General features: G+C 36.5%; 2 protein-coding genes across 3 annotated transcripts; both read left to right on the forward strand.

The window, feature by feature from the left end:
* Nucleotides 1-1303: 1303 nt before the first annotated feature.
* Nucleotides 1304-8785, forward strand: LOC132111446 (kinesin-like protein KIF11-B). The gene is made up of 22 exons (XM_059518740.1): nucleotides 1304-1378; nucleotides 1869-2001; nucleotides 2099-2196; nucleotides 2443-2521; nucleotides 2811-2996; nucleotides 3112-3236; nucleotides 3330-3420; nucleotides 3509-3751; nucleotides 3838-3933; nucleotides 4056-4144; nucleotides 4602-4689; nucleotides 4826-5014; nucleotides 5091-5298; nucleotides 5419-5591; nucleotides 5800-5925; nucleotides 6016-6174; nucleotides 6722-6861; nucleotides 6933-7212; nucleotides 7436-7658; nucleotides 7765-7931; nucleotides 8077-8187; nucleotides 8414-8785. Exons 1-22 carry the CDS (start codon nucleotides 1305-1307, stop codon nucleotides 8522-8524), a joined length of 3189 nt encoding a protein of 1062 aa, XP_059374723.1. The 5' UTR covers nucleotide 1304; the 3' UTR covers nucleotides 8525-8785.
* Nucleotides 8786-9466: 681 nt separating this feature from the next.
* On the forward strand, nucleotides 9467-15851 carry LOC132111447 (solute carrier family 22 member 15-like). Of its 2 annotated transcripts, none has more exons than XM_059518742.1 (12): nucleotides 9467-9669; nucleotides 10700-10843; nucleotides 11039-11171; nucleotides 11700-11864; nucleotides 11950-12079; nucleotides 12924-13145; nucleotides 13259-13399; nucleotides 13488-13570; nucleotides 14035-14143; nucleotides 14388-14460; nucleotides 14607-14765; nucleotides 15090-15851. In XM_059518742.1, exons 1-12 carry the CDS (start codon nucleotides 9586-9588, stop codon nucleotides 15144-15146), a joined length of 1500 nt encoding a protein of 499 aa, XP_059374725.1. In that variant the 5' UTR covers nucleotides 9467-9585; the 3' UTR covers nucleotides 15147-15851. The 2 variants fall into 2 exon arrangements, with proteins under 2 accessions (XP_059374725.1, XP_059374726.1); XM_059518743.1 differs by having other exon boundaries at nucleotides 9476-9609.
* The last annotated feature ends 4602 nt before the right edge of the window (nucleotides 15852-20453 follow it).

The raw sequence follows: 20453 nt of genomic DNA on the forward strand, positions 1-20453 counted from the left end.
GAGCAAAAAAAAAACTTCTTTGGTGATGATTATGAACACATTTACAAAGGTTATTTCTGAAAGGTTATTTTCCTTAAAATAAGCTCGGTGTGAATAAATAAGTGTTCATGCAATTAACAAATAGATGACGGAGTGACAAGGAATTATTTAACAACAACTTTATAATTATAGAAAAGTATATTTATACAAATATTTATTTCCACTGTATGATTCGCTTTTCAGGTCCAAGTATACGTCTGTTTAGTGTACTGCTAAAATTACCAGTAGATGAGGTAAGAGACCATGACACACATGGTCTCTTACCTCCATCTACTGGTAATTTTAGGGAGTACTGTCGTTTCGAAAAGGCGGTGTCTCAGTTCCTGCTTTGTTGCAACGTAATGTAATATAATGCAAAGATAATCAGAGCTACAGAGTAGTAGGAAATTACTTAAAATGATCATATTATAAAGTGACATAAAAAAAAGAGAAACCCCGCACTTAACTTTTGTGTAATGTAGTACAATGCCACATTTTAAAGCAACCATAAGACATAATACAAACATTATTCTAACTAGAAAAATACATTAACTATGTCAATAAAATACGAACTGTTCATGAATTTAAATGTTTATTGTTTATCGGATTAGTTTTATTTACGCCTTTGATATAACTATTTAAATTTAAAAATGCAGAATAATTACGCAAGATTTATAAAAAAAATATAAAGTACTGTTAAAAGCAACTTATTCATTAAACGTTATTTATTAATTAATTAATTTTCGCTTATTCATTATTAGTCTTTGGTACTAGGTTTTTCAAAAACACTGCACTTTCCCGAGATGCATCCGCTCCAGCTCTCCTCCTTTAGACCAATCAGAAGGATGGTGAAAAACCCCTCTTCTCTGATTGGCTTCAAGCTGCAGATGAGCAATTTTCAAAGTTGTTTAACTGCAGCTCTTGAGGATTCGTAGACTGAGCGAACAGCAAATATAGTGTATATCTAAATATCCTGCCTTATTGGTTGGATTTTAAACGACTTTGGCATCTTCTTTTATCTGCTTTTAGGGGGATCAGTTGAACGGTACGTGCATTTGCTAATTTTGTTCTTTATTAGCTTGTTTTTATAATTTATTTAGGTTATGCGCCATTTAGGCTAGGCAATGTCATACTAATGTATCTGCTAGTGTTTGCAATATGTTTATGTATGTTTATATATATTTTAAATGACTCAATATTTATATAAATTATTTTCCAGGGTGACTTATATTTGCCCTTTTTAAATCTAATTTTGTCTTAAGGTTACATTTAAAGGGCTTTTCAACATGGCTTCATCACAGTTACCAGCAGCCAAAAAAGAGGAGAAAGGCAGAAATATACAAGTGGTTGTACGATGCAGGTAAATGTACAGGTTTTATACATTTATTTGAATTTTTTGTAAGTAGGTTAAGCGAGCCTCCATCACAGATTGTTTACAACGTAAGATCAATAGCAAACGTGCTTGTTTTTTTTTTGTTTTTTTTGACACCACTAAGGTTAGTTCAGAACTCTCTTTATTATATTCTGCTCTGCAGACATACATTTCTAAAAAATAGTTTATTAGAGGCACATTTATTATTCATGTGACATCTTGCCCCCCTGCCCACATATCATGATTTAAATGTCCTATTTATTAAATGCATTAATCACTGCGTTTCTGGCCAGAGCAATGGTTTGATTTTTTTGTAATTGCTGACGTTTTGGCCAAAAAGCCTAGTAATAAGATATTTATTTTTATCTATTTCTGTTTTACTTGTTAACTGGTTCTTTTTGACTTTTTTTTCTAAATAAAATATATAAATATAAAATTAATATCTATACTTTTCTCTCATCTGATGTGCGATTCACAGACCCTTCAACACAGTGGAGCGTAAATCTGCTTCTCATACTGTTGTTGAATGTGACCAGAACCGAAAAGAGGTGATGGTCCGTACTGGAGGCGCCACAGACAAAGCAGCAAGAAAAACATACACTTTTGACATGGTGAGTGTTTAGCTTGTTTTCCACCCACATCCTGAGTATTAATGTCATCTAAATCTTTTCCGTTGAATTAATGTTCATTCAATTTCAATTGGTTTAGGTTTTTGGTCCTTCTGCCAAACAAATTGAAGTTTATAGGAGTGTGGTTTGCCCCATATTAGATGAAGTTATCATGGGCTATAACTGTACTGTTTTTGCGTGAGTATCTTTATTTAAATGTCAAATCATTCGACTTTACAGATAACTTTTTGTGTTGTGTTTCACCTGAGGAAACGGTTTTAATCAGTTTCAGACCTACAAATTGTATTTGGTTTCTATATTACATGCTATGATTTGAAGTTAGATTTTTCACCATGAAAATAGCTAAAAAGCTTGTATGGTATTAACAATCAGTTATACAAATCTTACGTATTTTTATTGTGGATCATTTCTTTTTGGTTTAAGATATGGACAAACTGGAACAGGGAAAACCTTCACAATGGAGGGCGAAAGATCACCCAATGAGGAGTTTACTTGGGAAGAGGTAATATTCAAGTCAGAGTTTGGAAGTTCTGCAACGGTGTCAAACCAAAGGCTGTTTAAAGGGGCCTTATCATACGTTCATTAATTGTTTTCTTTTCTAAAGGGCTCTAATGTTTCTTGCACCAGTAACGAGTTTTAATGCTCTTTGCACATGAAGAAATAAGTGCTTGCTTTATGAGGTTTTTCTATTGGGCCACAATATATAAAGACCAATATTTTCAGGATATGATTTGCTTGGGGATTGATCAGGATTTTTCCCTCCTTCCTTCCTTTCATGGTTTCTCTTGCAGGACCCTCTGGCTGGAATCATTCCCAGAACTCTTCATCAGATCTTCGAGAAACTGTCCAGTAATGGCACCGAGTTCTCCGTGAAGGTTTCTTTGCTGGAAATCTATAACGAGGAACTCTTTGATCTTCTCAGCCCTGCTCCAGATGTCACGGAGAGGCTACAACTGTTTGATGATCCCAGAAATAAAGTATGCTCTTTTTAGATTTTGGAATGCATTATACCTATAATATCCATATATTTTTTCCTTTGAAATGACCATTTATTTGTGTTCACTAAAACAAGACGTTCTGTATATCTGTCAGAGGGGTGTGACCATTAAAGGTTTGGAGGAGATCACTGTACACAATAAGGATGAGGTGTATCAGATCCTGGAGAGAGGAGCGGCCAAGAGAAAGACGGCCTCCACACTCATGAACGCTTACTCCAGGTAGTAATTGAATCCCAATTTAAAAGGAAAGAAGATGTCATTGCTGTTTTGTTAATAGCTTATAACATCTCTCTTCACCTTTTGCTCATCCAGTCGATCTCACTCGGTGTTCTCCGTGACCATTCACATGAAAGAGATCACTCTGGATGGAGAGGAACTGGTTAAGATTGGAAAACTGAACTTGGTGAGTTTAATTTCCTCAGATCTGGCGGTTCAATCTACAACTCTGGCTCAAAAATTCATTTGTGTTAAAGTGTTTGTACTCTGTTTAGGTGGATCTTGCGGGTAGTGAGAACATTGGGCGATCTGGAGCAGTGGACAAGCGTGCTCGTGAAGCTGGGAATATAAACCAGTCTCTGCTGACTCTGGGTCGTGTTATCAAGTCTCTGGTGGAGAGAGGGCCTCACGTGCCTTACAGAGAGTCCAAACTCACCCGTATTCTGCAAGACTCGCTTGGAGGACGCACCAAAACCTCTATTATTGCCACTGTGTCTCCTGCCTCCATAAATCTGGAGGTATGACTTTTACTGATAGACTTTGTGCTGTATCTTTCTTATTTTGTGCTTGTTATTTGGAATATTGATTTGTATGTTAATCGTAGGAAACTCTGAGCACTCTGGACTATGCTAACAGAGCCAAGAGTATCATGAATAAGCCAGAGGTCAACCAAAAACTCACCAAGAGAACTCTGATCAAGGCAAGTTTCTTTACTGTTTCTACAGAATACATTTTCATAAAACTTCTTGGACAGTATATTTCCAATTTCTTGTTTATGCAGCACTGACCAACCTATTCATGTTTCTAAAACAAATGTTGTAGGAGTACACAGAGGAGATTGAGCGGCTGAAAAGAGATTTGGCTGCCACCCGTGACAAACAAGGAGTGTATCTATCTGTTGATAACTATGAGTGAGTTCTGCATGTATTTATTTATTTTTTTTACTCTTCAAGGCTGTATTTATTTGGTCAAAAATGGTTAAATATTATTAGTATTTAAAATGACTTTTTCTATTTTAATCATTTAAAATGTAGTTATAACTGTGATGGTAAAGCTGAATTTTCAGCAGCCATTACTCCAGTTTATAATGTCACATAAATTGTATAAAGTTTTTTTTTATTTAATTCATTTTAATGTCTTTGCTCAACAGTCTAATTTCGTAAAAAAAAAAAACTGCTGTTGACAAATGATGCCCTAAATTGTGCAGTCAACAAATTTTCTTTAGAATTCAAGTTTTTTTTTTTTTTTGCTTGAATTAAGGCTTAATTATTTTTTTGACCAGGGAGGATATTTCAGAAGGAGCAGGGTCCTTTTTATTTATTTATTTGTTTGTTTATTTATTTTAAACCACTATTTGCCCATTTACAGGAATATGAACAGTAAACTGATGTCTCAGGAAGAGCAGATTACTGAGTACACAGATCGGATAGCTGCAATGGAGGAGGAGCTCAAAAAGGTGAGACTCTTTTAACTCCATTCTACTTCTGCTTCTCTGTGTGTACAAGTCCTTCCATCTTCCACTTAAGTGTGGAACTGTGAAGTCATGACAATGAGTGTTGTATCTAATAAATATTGTGCTTTTGTTTTGGCAGATTATGGACTTGTTTACAGACAGTAAGCAGAAATTGGACCAGTGCGCTGAAGACCTGCAGGACAAAAAACAGAGGCTGGAGGAGACTCACAAGGACCTAATTGAGACCAGGCATCGCCTCACTCAGGAGGAGTACATCAGTTCACAGCTCCAGAACAATGAGTGTCAACTCTACAGCACTGCGGACCAGGTCTGTGAATCAGATGTGTCGTTTGGTGATGCAATGATAGAATAGTATGCATAAATATTCTCTCTCTCTCATCCAGCTGTTGAGCACTGCTGAGACCAGCACACAGGATGTTAGTGGTCTCCACGCCAAGCTGCAGAGGAAGAAGGATGTAGAGCTCCATAACGGGGAGGTCCAACAGAGCTTTGCCCAGCGCATGGAGAACTGCTACAACAGCATGCAGACCTCGCTGCAGGAGCAGAGCCACAAACATGCTGCTATGATCGACTATTACCGCTCTTCTGTGGGTAAGATGTCACAAGCCTCCACTCTCAAAGTGTAATATGCTATTTTTGGGGCTTTAACAATAAGATCACTTCCAGCTATAAAAAGTATCTTCAGGAAAACAATCATGTTAATGTCTGTAGGTGAGCTGCTGAATACGAATGGCACAGTGTTCAAGGAGACGTTAGGTGCTGTCTGTGAGTCTTATAGCAGTATTAAAGGGGCTGTTGGAGAAGGTGTGGAGCGCTGCAAGGAGCGAGTGTTACATCAGGAGAAACTCTCTCAGGAGGCTCAGAAATGCATGCTGGAAATACTGGTAAGAACTCCATGATGTTTCAAATTGTAAAGCGTTCATTTGACTATGCTTTATTGGTAAAGGCTAAGTTGTTAGAAAGGCTAAAGGGTGTTAGATATGATATATAAGATATATATATGAAGATATATAAGTTGTTTTGTAAATGGTTTTTATTTTTAGCAATGTATAGAATAACATTGATTGTGTTTTTTTTTTTTTTTTTTTCTAGGATGAACACAAACAGCATTTAGAGGAGGTTTTGGTTGCCCAGGCGTTGCCAGGTATCAGATCTATCATGGCAGTGAATGACAATCTGAAGCAAACCCTTTACAGATACAACACTTTGGCTGAGCAGGTATTTTTCAGAAGAATTTACATGTTCTTATGCCTGTTTGATTTATTATAGATTATTTTGTGATCAGTCAAATTAAAATGTCTCTTACAGATGCAGTGTCTAAAAGCAGAGATGATGTCATTTTTTGACTCTTATGTTGAATCGTTGGCCAGCATGCGAGAGTTCGCTGTGCAGGGCTTCAGCAGTCTGCGTGCCGAGCATGACAAGCTCAAACAACAGATTAGCCAAGCTGGAAACAGCCATCAGGCGGTAAGACTACTCTTACTGACAGTTTCTTGAAGAGAAGGTTTGAGTGTAAGCCAAGTGATCACATTTCTTTGAAACTGATTGGCTCAGATGTTTCCAAGCTTTGTGGGTGCTGTAAATGTCACCAGTTGGCCACAGGGATGCTGTTTCTGTACATTCAAGATTTTCATTAATCACATACATGATTATATAAAGCATTATATAACCAGCAGTGAAATGTGAGTCAGGTCTGCTCCATGGACGGTGCCATTATTAAAGAATACAACACAGAGAAAAATAATATACATAAATATAGATATGAAAGAATGAAATAAAAGTAAACCGTAAAAATATAAGGATAAAATGTAGAATGCTGAAATGCTCAGCAGGCTTCAGTGTTTAAAAAAAAAAAAAAAAAGTTTATAAACGGTCATTTTCCAAACTAGACCAAGTAAAACTTGAGAGAACTTGAAGGATCCTTATAATGAGAACATTTGGTCATGTGGCTTGTTTAAATCACTTTTTGACCACTAGAGGGCTCTAAAGCTGCATAAATTGTTCCTTTCTACAGCGTGTGGCCGAGCTGGTTCAATGTTTGCAGAACCAAATGAATCTCTTGGCAGTGGACACACAGACTGACTTTGAGGGTCTTGCACAGGCGACATCTGTCCAGACTGTCCCACTAGAAACGCTACAGAGCTCCATACAGAGGTGAGAGGACATTCACATATATCTTCAAGTTTCCTGTAACAAAACCCTAATAAATCTCACCTTTGTTGTAGTAAATGCACTGTGGCTGAGGAGCACACGGTGTCTGTCCGTGCTCGGCTGGGTTCCTCCGTGGATGAAGTGATGACAGAGATGAATGGGGTGACGGAAGAGGGAGAGAGGGCACTGGAGGAGTGTGCTGGTTACTGCAGACACCTCCAGACATCACTGGACTCGTTGGCTGAGTCAGGACTCAAGTGGTATCATGAAGCCAGAGGCTCAACTGAGAATAAAGCCCAAGAACAGATCAAACTCATCAGGGAGACAGACACAGCTGTGCAAGACCTGCTAAAGGTTAGTTTGGGCCTGTCCCAAGGGCACTAAATTCTTTGTCATTTATCTGATTTGGGACAGTCTTGCTTGCTTACTGTCACGTGGCCAAGACTGAAAGTGTTGGTATTGTGACAGACCCTTTGTGTCTAAACCTGCTGAATGGAGAAAGTTAACATAGAAAGTATTACTTTTTTTTTTTTTTGCCTGTGCTAAATTTGTATTTTTCTCTCATGTGTACATGCAGTCTGTAGAAGAAAAGGGTGAGAAAGTAGTTAAGGAGTGTGAAGGCCGGTTGAGTCACATGCAGCAGGAAGTAGAAGGAATCCTGGGTCGTGTGGAATCGCAGACTGGCAAAGATGATGCTACCTTGCAAGAACACAAAGAGATCCTCTTCTCCATCAACACTCAAACATTGGACACAGTACACAACTTCATCAGCTCAGAGCTGCGGCAAGATTTACCAACAGGTGTGAGAGAAGCTATGTGGGGAAAAATTCAAAATACGTTATCATGAATATAAACGTAATCCGTCCATGTGTACTAGGCACTGATGTGACATGTGAATCTTTGCAGGAACGACTCCTCAGCGTAAAGAGTATGTGTATCCACGTGTGCTGAACAAGCCTAGGAGTCGAGAAGAGTTGGAAGATGATTTCAGAGCTCAGCAGGAGCAGTTTCAGTGTGCACTGAGCCAGTGTGAGACTGTCACAGAGGCAGAAGAGGAGAAACCTCTCGACCAGGTATTGGAATCATAAGTTTTGACCGTCCATATTCTAGATCTCATCAGTAGAAATTTTCTGTTTTCTTTTCAGACTAATTAAGACTTAGTTGAAGTTCTAGAAGATGGTTTTATTTGGACTGGTGTAACTTCAGTTCTGTTTTTAGGACTCTATGGAGGATGAAGTCAGTGTTTCTAGTGATGGAAACATCACTGAACAGTCATGCTATGATGAGAACCTGATGTGTTATGAAAACGGAAGAGTTCCGTTTTTCAAGGTGAGACATTTCAGACTTTTTTAATGTCAAGGCTTAAGGTGTTGTCATATTAGCGAAATTTTGTGGGCAAAAAAAGGATGAATTCCTATTTATAATTAATTTTTGTCTGTAAATACGCTGAACAACTGTAGATTTGGCCAAACCTTCGTAGTGCTGGCCACAAAAAAAAATACATTTATTTGTTGTAGAGGCAGCTTTTAATATTTTGTTCTTTTTGTCTAAGCAGAAGAAAAGCAAGAAGGAAAATGGCAATAAATCACTGAACCGTTCAAAGATGGAGAACGAGAGCATGTGTTCGCCACCACGTTCTAAACTACCCCTCAGGTGTCAGAATTAACTAATTATATTCTTGTTTTTACTCTCTCCTTGTATGTTTTAGTCCTATGTGTGTCTTTTTAAATATGATTTGTCTGTGTGTTTAACTTTCATATGTCTGTTTCTTCAGTTTAGTAATAAATGTTGTAACTTCATGGTGATTTCTTACTGTTACCTTTTCTGTTAGTTTCATTTTTTTGTTGTTGAACATTTGTATGTTTAATTAAAAGCTAAAAGAAAATTATCCACTCCATGTTTGAACCAATAAAACTATTTTTGAAGTAATGTTCGTTTTTTTTAAATGTTTGTATAAAGTTTATTTCTATTACATTTAGTTTGTTGATTGTAACAATGGTGCTCTTTGTAGATGAATGTTTTCCTCAAATTTAAGAGACATAAGATTCTTATTACAATAAAACAAAATAATCTCTGCAGAATTGCTGCATTTAATAAAGGAATTAAAATGTAAGAATTTTTGTAACCTTATTTAAGCAAACTTTACATATTAAGATAAATGTATCATACAAAGTTTTTTCCTTTGTTTAGAAAAACAATATTAAATACTTTTGGTTTTTAAATGGTTAGGGTTTCACATTTACAATTTTAAGGGTTGATTCTTCTTGTCACTAAATTTGTGCAAAATTTAGCACTAAAATTGGCCTATCTGAACTTCTGTAAATTTGTATTTTGTTTCTCCGAATATGTTTATCTTGAACTTTCTACCCTTTCTGTCTGGACATTAATTTACATCTGAATAAGTGACTTGATAGTCGATAATAATAACCATTGAATTTAAAATATAAAGAATGGTTATTTTTAAACCCTTAATTTTTAATCTAAATGTGATCATTTTGCAAATAACATGCTAAGCGTTAATTCCTGAAGTCCAATCAGAGCCGCGGACTGTACCACGTGTTTGGATGCCACAGTCTCGTCCAATCAGAACCACTCTGTATCACGTGGCTTCATTCCACGTCCGCGAAGGCAAGTCAGATCACAGGTCTGAAATCTGCTGTTATCAAACCCATTATTAAAATGTGAATATCAACTCGTTGGCATGCAGTCGGGTGTTTTGTCCCTGGAATGGATTTAGAGGAGGCTTACCAGGTAGTTGGAGAATTCGGTAGATACCAGAAACGGATGGTCACCATCCTGGTTCTCCTACAGGTAACGTTAACTGAAGATAGACGCAAATCCATAAACACCGGACAGACTTGTGTTTGTGGTGGTAAATTCCTGTATATTTCTGATCACACCAGCCAGTAATTATGCAAAATTCACATCTGAAAAATCAAACCTTTGAAGCCATGTCACATTTGCATCTTATCCGCAGCAATGGGATGTCTGCTTTAATTTGCCCTAGTTTCAGTGAATCGTTTACTTTTAAATGTATATACTTATGTCATTAGTTTTGGCGTTCTATGTTAAGACAAGACACTGGAATCCAGGATTGACATTACTTTGTTGCCTCTGAAAACTGAAAATATTTGTATATTCCCCGGGAACACATGATAGGTAAAAAAAAAAAAATTATAGCCTGAATGCACTTGTAAGTCGCTTTGGATAAAAGCGTCTGCTAAATGCATACATTTAATTTAATTTGGATAGCAAATAATATCTTGGATTTATTTTAAACTGCTTCTTTCATTTCCTTTCAAACTTTAGTTCCAAAATGTGTGTTCTTCCTCAATACTCAATAAGAGACAAGAAAAAAGTGAAATAGTCATATATTGTAATAAGATTTAAAAAACTATAAGCTCACCCAAGCCTGTTTAATGTTGTTTTTCTCATAGCAGATCAACACAGAAATGTAATTTTGTGGTAAAAAGGGATACAGTTAATATTATAAAAGTACTGTTTTTTTCTTAACTGTCCTCTTCTATCACATTGATAGGATATAGTAATGAGGTTTCTTTCTAAGATGCACATGTATATTTCTGTCTTTCTTAAGTTTAATATATTTGTATATAGTTTAATATAGTTATATATAACCTAAATAAGTTATGGCCATAATGTAATGTCAGTTTTAATTGAAAATAAAGAGAAAATGAGATTAAACAATCATTCTAGTGGACATCTCTACCATAAGAGAGTAATTTGCACTGATTTGAGATCCGTTTGGATATAGTTCATTGAGTGGTACTGGGAAACTGGGCATAAATTGTTAAAAGTAACTTGAAATAAGTCTTGTTTACAGATTTACATGGCATGTCAGTCCATGCTCATCATTTTAGTGGGTGCTGTGCCAGAATATCACATAGAACCTGTTACTGGACGTCTGGATGATGATATAACACAAAGTGTGAAATTCACAGAGGATGTCAGCTCAATCGTGACTGAGGTAAGAGACTGTCATCAATTCAGCACATTAAACTAATTTGTCTTAAACTTAAGCTCTTCTTTTCAAATACAAATCTAACCTATACTTGACATCAAATAAAGAAGAAAGTCTTTTAATTTTAATGTTTGGCCAGGACAATGGGTTAATTCATCCATATTTGATCGGTTTGAAATTTCTTCTGGTCTTTTCTTGTAGTGGTACCTGTTTAAGCATGAAGCCTACAAAGTGAACTTGGCTGGGTCCCTGTTCTTTGCAGGTCTGCTGATCGGAAATGTCTTGTTTGGTCCACTCTCTGACAAGATCGGCAGGAAGCCGGTTTTCCTCACTGGTAGGATGGAGCTGAACTGGTTTCTGTACTTTGTAATAATCTAAACAGTTCCACATTATTACAGTGCTTGCAAGGCATCAAACATTCTGCTTAGAGCTATACTAAACCTATATCCCTAATTCTGCATATATATGTATTTATATATACAAAATAAATAAACACAGTACACACAGATATACTACGTAAACAAAAACGTTTATTTTGGATACGATTCATTGTTGCCCATCGCTACATAAAAATTAAAATGACTTGAATTTAAGTCATATAGGATTAAATTGGAAAATGTTTCATTTGATAGAATGTTTCATAATGATCATTGGAATATTTTTATACTGAATTGTGAGTGGTCTTTTCTTTCTTTTTTTACATCCATTTAATCATCTATAACTGCTTTACTTTGCAAAGATGTCATGTTGATTTTCTTGTACAACCGACTGAAAACCAAAAGCATAGAAACAAATATAAAACCTAAACGTAACAGTTTAACATGTTGTTAAGGGGACCTCTATTAAAACTGTTCTTTCTCAGGTCTGTTTTTTGAGGTCTTGTTTGGGTATGGAACAGCGTTAGCACCCAGTTATGAGATATTTGCGTTGTCTCGGCTGCTGGTGGGGATGATGAATGGAGGAATGGCGTTGGTCTGCTTTGTTCTCACTCAGGAATATGTGGGAAAGTCCTACTGGGCTATGACAGGTGCACATGAATTCATATTTGAAGCAGTTTTGTTGGTTACTTTTAATGTAGTCATATAAAGGTACTATGGTTGTCTGTGCTCCAGGGACTTTGACCAATATGACCTTTGCAGTGGGCATCACTCTGTTTGCCGCATTGGGTTATTATGTTCGGCCGTGGCGGAACCTAGCGACTGCAGCCAACTGTCCTGGACTTTTGCTCTTCCTGCTCTGTGTGTAAGTGAGCGGTCCTGTTAAACTATTGTACTGTTACTTCATTAAAAGCCACCAGGAAGATACTGGCCCAATTGATTTGTTTAAAATGAAAGGGTTCATTGTAAAGCTGCACTTGGTGTTGCTTTTAGGACACGTTTAGCATTGAGCAAAAACATAAATGTTTAAAAGAGTTTTTATGCGTTTAATAAAGGAAGTGCACCAAAAAATGTAGTTAAAAATAGTAAATTTTTTATGTGATTTGAAGGAAATCCAACACAGCATTTATTTGATTAAAAATAGAGTAAAATCTGTAATTTTATGAAATATTAATTCAATTTATGATAAAGGTATTCTGTTTCAAAATATATTAAAATTTTATTTATTCCTGTGATAGTGAAGCAAAATTTTCAGCAGCCATTACTCCAGTCTTGGGTGTCACATGATCTTTCAAAAATAGTTCATATATGCTGATTTGGTGTTCAAGAAACATTTATTATTATCAATGTTGAAAACATTTGTTCTGCTTAATATTTCTGTGGGAACATGATAATTTGTTTTGAAAATTCTAAATAGTCTTGATTTGAAATATTCTTTGTAACAATATAAATGTCTTTACTGTCTATTCTAAGCAAAATAATGTATCCTTACTGAATAAAATATTGTATAATATTTTTATAAATGGGGCGAAAGAGCAAAAAAAAAACCTCAACCTCCAGGAAAAATATTGAGCTTGTATCATAATAAAAATACTCAGGAAAAATTGCCCCGTCAAAAGGTTCCAATCATATTTAAATCTGATCTAAAATGTCATAATGTTTCTTGAACATGAGAAATCAGAATACGTCTGAAGATATGTCTGTGGCAGGACTTTGCCAGAATCTCCACGCTGGCTTTATTCTCGGGGTCACACGGAGAAGGCTGAGGACATCCTGCAGGATTTTGCTATGAGGAACGGGAAAGGCAGAATTCTAGTGAAGCTCCGGCGGACCATCAGCACCAGCGCTCCGAAGGGATCCAGTCCTGGGGTTTTCCAGCTGGTCACACATCCCATACTGCGCTGGAGGACTGTGGTGCTCATGTATGTGTGGTGAGTGTATTTATTTTGCAAAGCTATGTCTTCATTACACTCTTACAGCATGATGACAAAGGTTTGTGCATTTTAGTATGATCATTCTGTGTGCTTGTTTGTGTGTGTTGCAGGTATTCGTGTAGCCTTGTGTATTACGGGTTGACCCTCAGTGCCGGTGAAGATAAAGGTAATCGTTACCTTAGCGTTGCCATGTATGGCCTGGTGGAACTCCCTGCGTATCCGCTCTGCATGTACTTCATTAACAGACAGTGGTAAACACACAATCACATCCACAAGCTGCAGTGCCACTCTCTCACATTATTACCTGAGTGTGTTTGTATTTTTTGTTTTTGTTTTTAGGGCAGGCCGGAGGAAGTCAATGTCCAATTTTCTTGCATTTGCAGGCATATCCTGTCTGCTCACAATGTTTGTACCTGAATCAGGTGATCATTTTTCCAAATAAATTGTGTTTTAATGCCGCTTGGTTTAAGTTATTTATGCATTTCATTATTTCGGGAATGCTCTGTGATACATTTGGGGATCACACAAAATTGGTCAAAAGTGAAATTATTGACATTTTCAAAATGCTTTTGAAAGAAAGAAAGAAAAAGAAAGTGTGAATGAAAAAGAAGCGTCTTAGGCTGCATTATTTTGACAAAATACAGTAAAAACAGTGATATTGTAAATAATATTACTATTTTATATATATATATATATATATATATATATATATATATATATATATATGTGTATGTGTATATATATATGTGTATATATATATATCAAATTGTAATTTGTTCTTGTGTTGGCAGAGCTGAATTTTTAGCCATAGTGCATATATTCTCTGCAAGCAAACATTATGCATTTATACTTTGGTTGTCTAAAGCCTGTTGTTTGCTTTCCTCAGGGTCCTTATTAAGTGCCACGTCTCTGGCTCTAGTGGGAAAACTGATGGTCAGTGCTGCATTTAATATTGTGTATGTGTATACGTCAGAGCTCTACCCAACTGTGATCAGGTACAGCCAACTCCTTCGCTGTATTTGTGATACGCCACATCTTTTGTGGTTTAGCTCTTTTGCATTTGTCATTTTCAGTAAAGATGTCTATTAAAATAAGTGTTAAATTGTATGTCTTTACAGAATAGAATTCTGTGCTTGAGCAAACAGTGTCCTATAGTGTAAACTATTATGTACAATCCGAAAGTCCCTCAGTGTATGTGTTGGGTTATTAATAAAGTACGTGTGTTTGTGTGTGTGTTAGGAATGCAGGGTTAGGTGTGTGTTCCATGTCCTGTAGAGTTGGGGGAATTCTGGCACCGTTCGTGCCAAGTATGGTAAGCAGCTATAAGCTGTGAGATTTGAGAAATGCCATGTTTTTCAGCTAAATAATAGTTTCTTGTGTGATTAATTAATTATAATTTTATTCATATATTATTATTATTATATTGATTTATGTTCTGATTTATTGGTAATTGTCCAGAAATCATTGCACACCTCCATGCCATTTATGGTATTCTGTTTGAGTGGGATTTCGGCGGCCTGCCTGGGGCTCCTTCTGCCGGAGACACTTAATAAACCTGCTGCTGAAACACTTGATGAACTGTCCAGCCCCACCTACCAGCGAATCTTACAGCCGCAGGTAAACATGAGCATGACAGAATTGTAATTTTACAAGATTATTAATGTCTGTCTACATAACTTCCTAGAAATCTTAATTCTGGTTGGATGATCATGGCATTCTGCAGCCAAATATTCTTTTATATATTTCATGTCTCCTTACATTAACATTTACTGTTATGCATTTGCAGCTGAAATCTGTTTCATGTATGTGTGATTATAAGTTAGATTTGAAATAAACAGTCAGGTGATCACAAAAATATGCCATTAATTTTTTTGTTATTATTGCTGTATAAGAATCCCAGAGAGACCTTTTCTTCATAATAGATTGTTGTGTGTTTAATAGGTTCACCTTTTGGAGGAAAATCATTTAATTGACCACAAGGGGACTGATAGTGACTGAGAGAAAGACCTTGAGAACATATATTACACTTGTATACATACATTCCTTGACCATGTTCAGAATGGTGTGCCATATACTAACTCACCGAAAGACTAAAGGTGCCTTCCAGAAGAAATCTGTCTGCTCAAAGGATCAATTCAACAGATTTAACTGTCAGGACTATTTTTAAATAATGAAAAAAGGGACTAGATTCTCATTTGTAAGCTCTTTTCTGATAATGTGTGCCAATTATGACAACTAATTTAATGTGTTTACTGCCATCTATGAACAAATGTCTTATGTTGTTTTAATGTGTTTTGTGTGTGTGTGTGTGTGTGTGTGTGTGTGTGTGTGTGTGTGTGTGAGCTGTGACATTACATTCATCAGCGTGTGTATATATTAGCATTCAATTAATAATTAATTATGGCTGCACATTTCAGTGATGCAGAATCTTTCTTTTAGGTTGTTTTAAAGAAATAGTTCACTCAAAAATTCAAATTTTAATTTACTATTTCAAATCTTTACTGACAGATTTTCTGTCATGCTCATATGCTGGTATTTTTTTCTGTGCAACATGTTGATTTTTGTTATTTTATTTTTTAGACTATTACGTTCAGTCACTTGGACACTAGACGTGAAATTCAAGAAATATTATCAGTGGATAAATTAGATTTGGGATTCATACTTTTATTACTGGCATTTGTTTTTGACTGGTGTTACACTGAATATATATATATATATATATATATATATGTCAGCATGTTAGTTTGGATCAACATGAGGGTGAATAATAGCAGAATTTTAATTTTGGGGTTAACTTATTTTAAGAGAACTTTTTTTATATAACTTTTATTGACCATTATTTTTCTTTAAAGGAAGAAGTGAAGTATTGAACACATACATATTTGTGTATATTTATGTATATTGCTAAACATGCATTTGTTTTTATTTTAAAAGTTTGGGAAAAAGCTTTTAAATAAATGCCTCACGTATAATGCGCATGAATGTACATGTCCATCTGTCACCAGTAGATGGCACTGTTGGAGGCCACCTCCCCTGAACTGAGGTCACCTTTAACCTGTTCCAGTCCTAGTGGTGATGATGTCAGCGTTGACGCAGATGAGCAGTGCTCAGGTAAACCACAGGATTCAGGAGCTGGGAGTTTCAAAGAAGCCGACACAAAACGGTCAACCACAAACCTGTTTTTTTGTTGTTGTTTTTTTGGTTTTCCGTTTTTTTTCCTTGCTGTAATCGCAGCCTGTGGCACTGTATGTAGCTGACAGAACAGGTTGCGAGAGAGTAAGCATTAACTATAATAACTGTTTTCATTCTGTAAGTCTTCATCCAAGGTCTGGTAGGCGTTATATCACCCTGCGCAAGGAGATAAACCGCAGATACAGAAGGTGTGGTCTTTTGAGACTTTCATCATTTATACCCTATGTTCAACTTGTATTAAAAATAAACAGATACATTTTTCTGTAATAATGAACACCCCCCCCCCCCCCCCCCCCCCCCCCGAACCTTGATTTCGACCGAGGAGGGCCACCAACCCCCACAACTCCCCTGCCCCTCAGGAGGTCTGTGCATGCCATGCCTCACATTGATACACATGATAATGTGTTGTAATTGTGGTTTCATGTTGAAAATACTGCTTGCTTGACTGCTTTTTTATTCAATCGATGAGCACAGAAAGCTGTGTGATGGGATGGGCTTCATATATAAGAATTTCTATAGATGTGAAGAGCAAACTGAATGCTGTTTCCATAAGACCGAGCTCCATAAGAAAGTGGAAAGTATAAACGTCTGTGTTAACTTTTTTTTTATGTAATGGAAGTCTATAAGCCTGGAGTGATGTCACGTTCCTGCTTTCAGCTCATCATTGCATTCAGAAAGCACAACAACTGTCACACGCCTTTACAGAAAAGTAGCTCAGGTTCAATATCAGGTCACTATCATTGTTTTTATGTGGGTGTGGGAAGAGAATGTTCAAGAGGTGAGCCATCGACACAGGTATGAAGCCTGAGGAGGAAGCCAGATTTCTGGAAAATCGTAGAACAAAATGACCTGAGACTGAACTCGCAAGATAATTGCTGCAGGCCATACTGTACCGGTTTTGTCTGTATATGCAAAATAACTTGTGAATATAATGTCTTCAGAATAAAAGATTAAAATAACAGGGATAAAAAAAAATATCTAGTTGCTTACTAATCTAAACTCTTTGAAAAAATGTTTTGTTTGTTTTAAAGGGGTTATATGATGTTGCTAAAAAGAACATTGTTTTGTGAAATGTGTTATGCAGTTAAAGGTAAAAAAAAAAAAACATTTTCCACATGTTGTACATTATTTTTGCTCATCTATGCTCCGCCTTTCTGAAACGCATCAATTTCTACAAAGCTCATCATTCTGAAAAGTGAGGTGTACTGTGATTGGCCAGCTATCCAGTGCATTGTGATTGGCCGAATGCTTCAAGTGTGTGATGGAAATGCTACGCCGCTTACCATACTGTGATGCTGTGTGTCCCAGCTCAACGAGACAAAACCAATAAAACCCATTATAAGTGAGGCATTTGTTGTATGCAGTATAATGGATTATAATGACTTATACTGTCATTTTACGCATTGCATTGCATCGTGCCACATAAACATAAAACCATGTTATCCATTTGTGATCAGAGAAATGACAAACAACACTACTCTACACTGCTCAAAACTAGCCTTTGAATCGTCAAAACCTACTTACAGACTGTGAGAACAGCCAGCACTGTAGTCTACTCTACCAGGTTCAGGAATCAGTCCTCCATAAAACACGATGCACACATCTGAATATTTGGGTTGAACTTTTCTGGAATAGTGTTGTAAATACAATGTAACCACTCATTTCATGCCCCTTTTTTTGGAAGGCCAAACAAAGAACTTTTGTTTTTTCCAACGAAACACACAGCGTCTTCACAACATGGCGGTGGCAGTGGCAGCAGCAATAAAGTTAGTAACATTGCCAGGTTCAGTCCTGGAACAAGCTCTGTTTGAACAAAAGCCAGAACCAATGCCGTAAAGGGTGTGTCGTAGTGATGACGCACGTGATTATTTATCTATCTATCTATCTGTCTGTCTCTCTCTGTCTATCTAGTGTTAGATGATGAGCAAATTGTAAGTACTTTGTAAGATTCGACTTTCCTTACCTACCTGAGGAGACACCATAAAACACTAGGATAAAACAAACAGAAATAAACATCTGGTAATATGCTTATCCAAACTCTTTATTTTATTTTTAATAGATACAGTCAAATATTGCCTTTTATTATGCTATATTTTACATAAGTACATGTATTTCAAGACAAAACAACAATATACATAAAGTTAATATATAAATTATGGAAATATAAATGAAGTATATTGAAAAGTTACAACAACATCAAAAATCTCAGGATGTACTTCAAGTAAATTATTAAAATAATTAAAAGATCAGGAGATTTCCAACCTTGATCCTGGAGGACCGCCTTCCTGCCTGATTTATCTGTAACCCTAATTAACACCTGAACCTGGTAATCAAGGCCTCCAAGGTCACTAGAACCTTCCAGACAGGTGTGCTGGAAAAAGTTGGTTTAAAACTCCACAAGAAAGTGCTCCCCAAGGATCACTAGATCACAAAAAAGGCTGGAAACTCCACTTATGTGCTTTTTAAAAAAAAAAAATTTAGATGATCCAATATGTGGCTTTTGCTTTCATGCAACATTTTATTTTAATTTTTTTCAGAGAAGTGATGATTCAGATGTTGAATGGAAATTATGGAAATATTATTTAGTAAAACATGCAGATGTTAACACATGCAACACAAAGTAAATGCATGCAGTTAGCCAAGCTAGTCTGAATGACATTTGAAAAGATTTTTTATCATTATGTGACAGTATCACTAGTAACCATCTAGACCGATGACAGATTTGTGAATTGAGATGCCACTATACTGTATATATAATCCCATACGATTTTAGCTCTAAAAAGTGCATTTACCCATGAAACTCCACCAAGTCCTCCCTGAATTTTTGTAGACACTCAGTCGAGCTGAACCTATTCATTCATACGCATTTTTGCTGCATCAAAAGCTTATGCAGATGTGCTGACATTGGGTGTAGCATTATTGTTACACTGATTCTTCTTTATTAAAGCATGTCAATCACTGTTATTGAAGCCTGAAATCCCACCCAACTTCTATATCACTGTCTGATGAATGACTTTAAGAATGCAGCACTGCATGCACATTTGCTTTGATTCACCCAAAGGCTGTGGGGAGAATTTCTGTATAACTCAAATTCAGTCAACTCAGGTCAACAGCAAGTCCCGTCACAGTCAGCTGGATATTTTCCCTCATGTTATCCTCATGAATGAATATTCCCCTTAAGGGAAGTACAGTAGGCAATGATATGTGCACCTGAGGTGAAGATGATTATGTTCCAAAGAACAACAGGAAATAATGTGATCTATAGCCGGTTATTTGAAGTTGCAGTAAGCTGTAGAAGTCATGTCGAGGTGATATCCTCATTCTTACGAAGGCTGAATTTGAATCTATCTATCTATCTATCTATCTATCTATCTATCTATCTATCTATCTATCTATCTATCTATCTATCTATCTATCTATCTATCTATCTATCTATCTATCTATCTATCTATCTATCTATCTATCGATCTGGCATATTGATTTATTAATAAAATAATGCATAGGCATACACTGAACGATTGAGGATGTGCAGCAAATGTGTGTTCACTTACCTTTGCCCTTGTTTTGTGAACTCTAACTACAGAGGGGTGATGTGCACGTGTGTGTGTGTGTTTGGGTCAGGATGCATTTGTGCTGTGGGGTAATTACAGTGTAGACACCAGCTGCTGCTTCTGCATTCCAACACACATACTGATACTGCCAACAGAGGTCATGACACACCACACACAGCTTCCACCGTGACTGATCCCTCACAAACAATTCACATGTTACCTGTAGCTGATGATGTTCATGCTCGAATGGGTTTATCTAGCTCAAAGACCATTCAGATTTCGAAATTTAACTCTTCACCAGCCCATATTCAGAGTAGGTAAGTTAGGATGGCTGATAGTAACCTTAAAAGTGTGTTTAAGTCATTTGGCACTTACAAATCATGCTGTTTATACCGCTGTCAGTCAGATGATTGAAGGTGTGACATTATCTATACACACATACACAAAAAGTAATCCGGTTCAGAAGTTCAGCTGAACTCTGATCCTGCCTCGGGGCACGATGGAAAAATAAAACGGGAAATAGGATGATACTGCATGGATTACAAAGGAAATTTATTTGTTA

The sequence above is a fragment of the Carassius carassius genome, chromosome 31, assembly GCF_963082965.1.
Source record: "Carassius carassius chromosome 31, fCarCar2.1, whole genome shotgun sequence".
Lineage (NCBI taxonomy): Eukaryota > Metazoa > Chordata > Actinopteri > Cypriniformes > Cyprinidae > Carassius > Carassius carassius.

Bases quoted from the DNA above. Each gene is read 5' to 3' on its own strand.
- LOC132111446 (XM_059518740.1), top strand. From the start codon at position 1,305: ATGGCTTCATCACAGTTACCAGCAGCCAAAAAAGAGGAGAAAGGCAGA. The intron at 6,862-6,932 runs GTGAGAGGACAT...CCTTTGTTGTAG, and splicing joins CTACAGAGCTCCATACAGAG to TAAATGCACTGTGGCTGAGG. The intron at 7,932-8,076 runs GTATTGGAATCA...TTCTGTTTTTAG, and splicing joins AGGAGAAACCTCTCGACCAG to GACTCTATGGAGGATGAAGT.
- LOC132111447 (XM_059518742.1), top strand. From the start codon at position 9,586: ATGGATTTAGAGGAGGCTTACCAGGTAGTTGGAGAATTCGGTAGATAC. The intron at 13,571-14,034 runs GTGATCATTTTT...TGCTTTCCTCAG, and splicing joins AATGTTTGTACCTGAATCAG to GGTCCTTATTAAGTGCCACG. The intron at 14,766-15,089 runs GTAAACATGAGC...TGTGTTTAATAG, and splicing joins AGCGAATCTTACAGCCGCAG to GTTCACCTTTTGGAGGAAAA.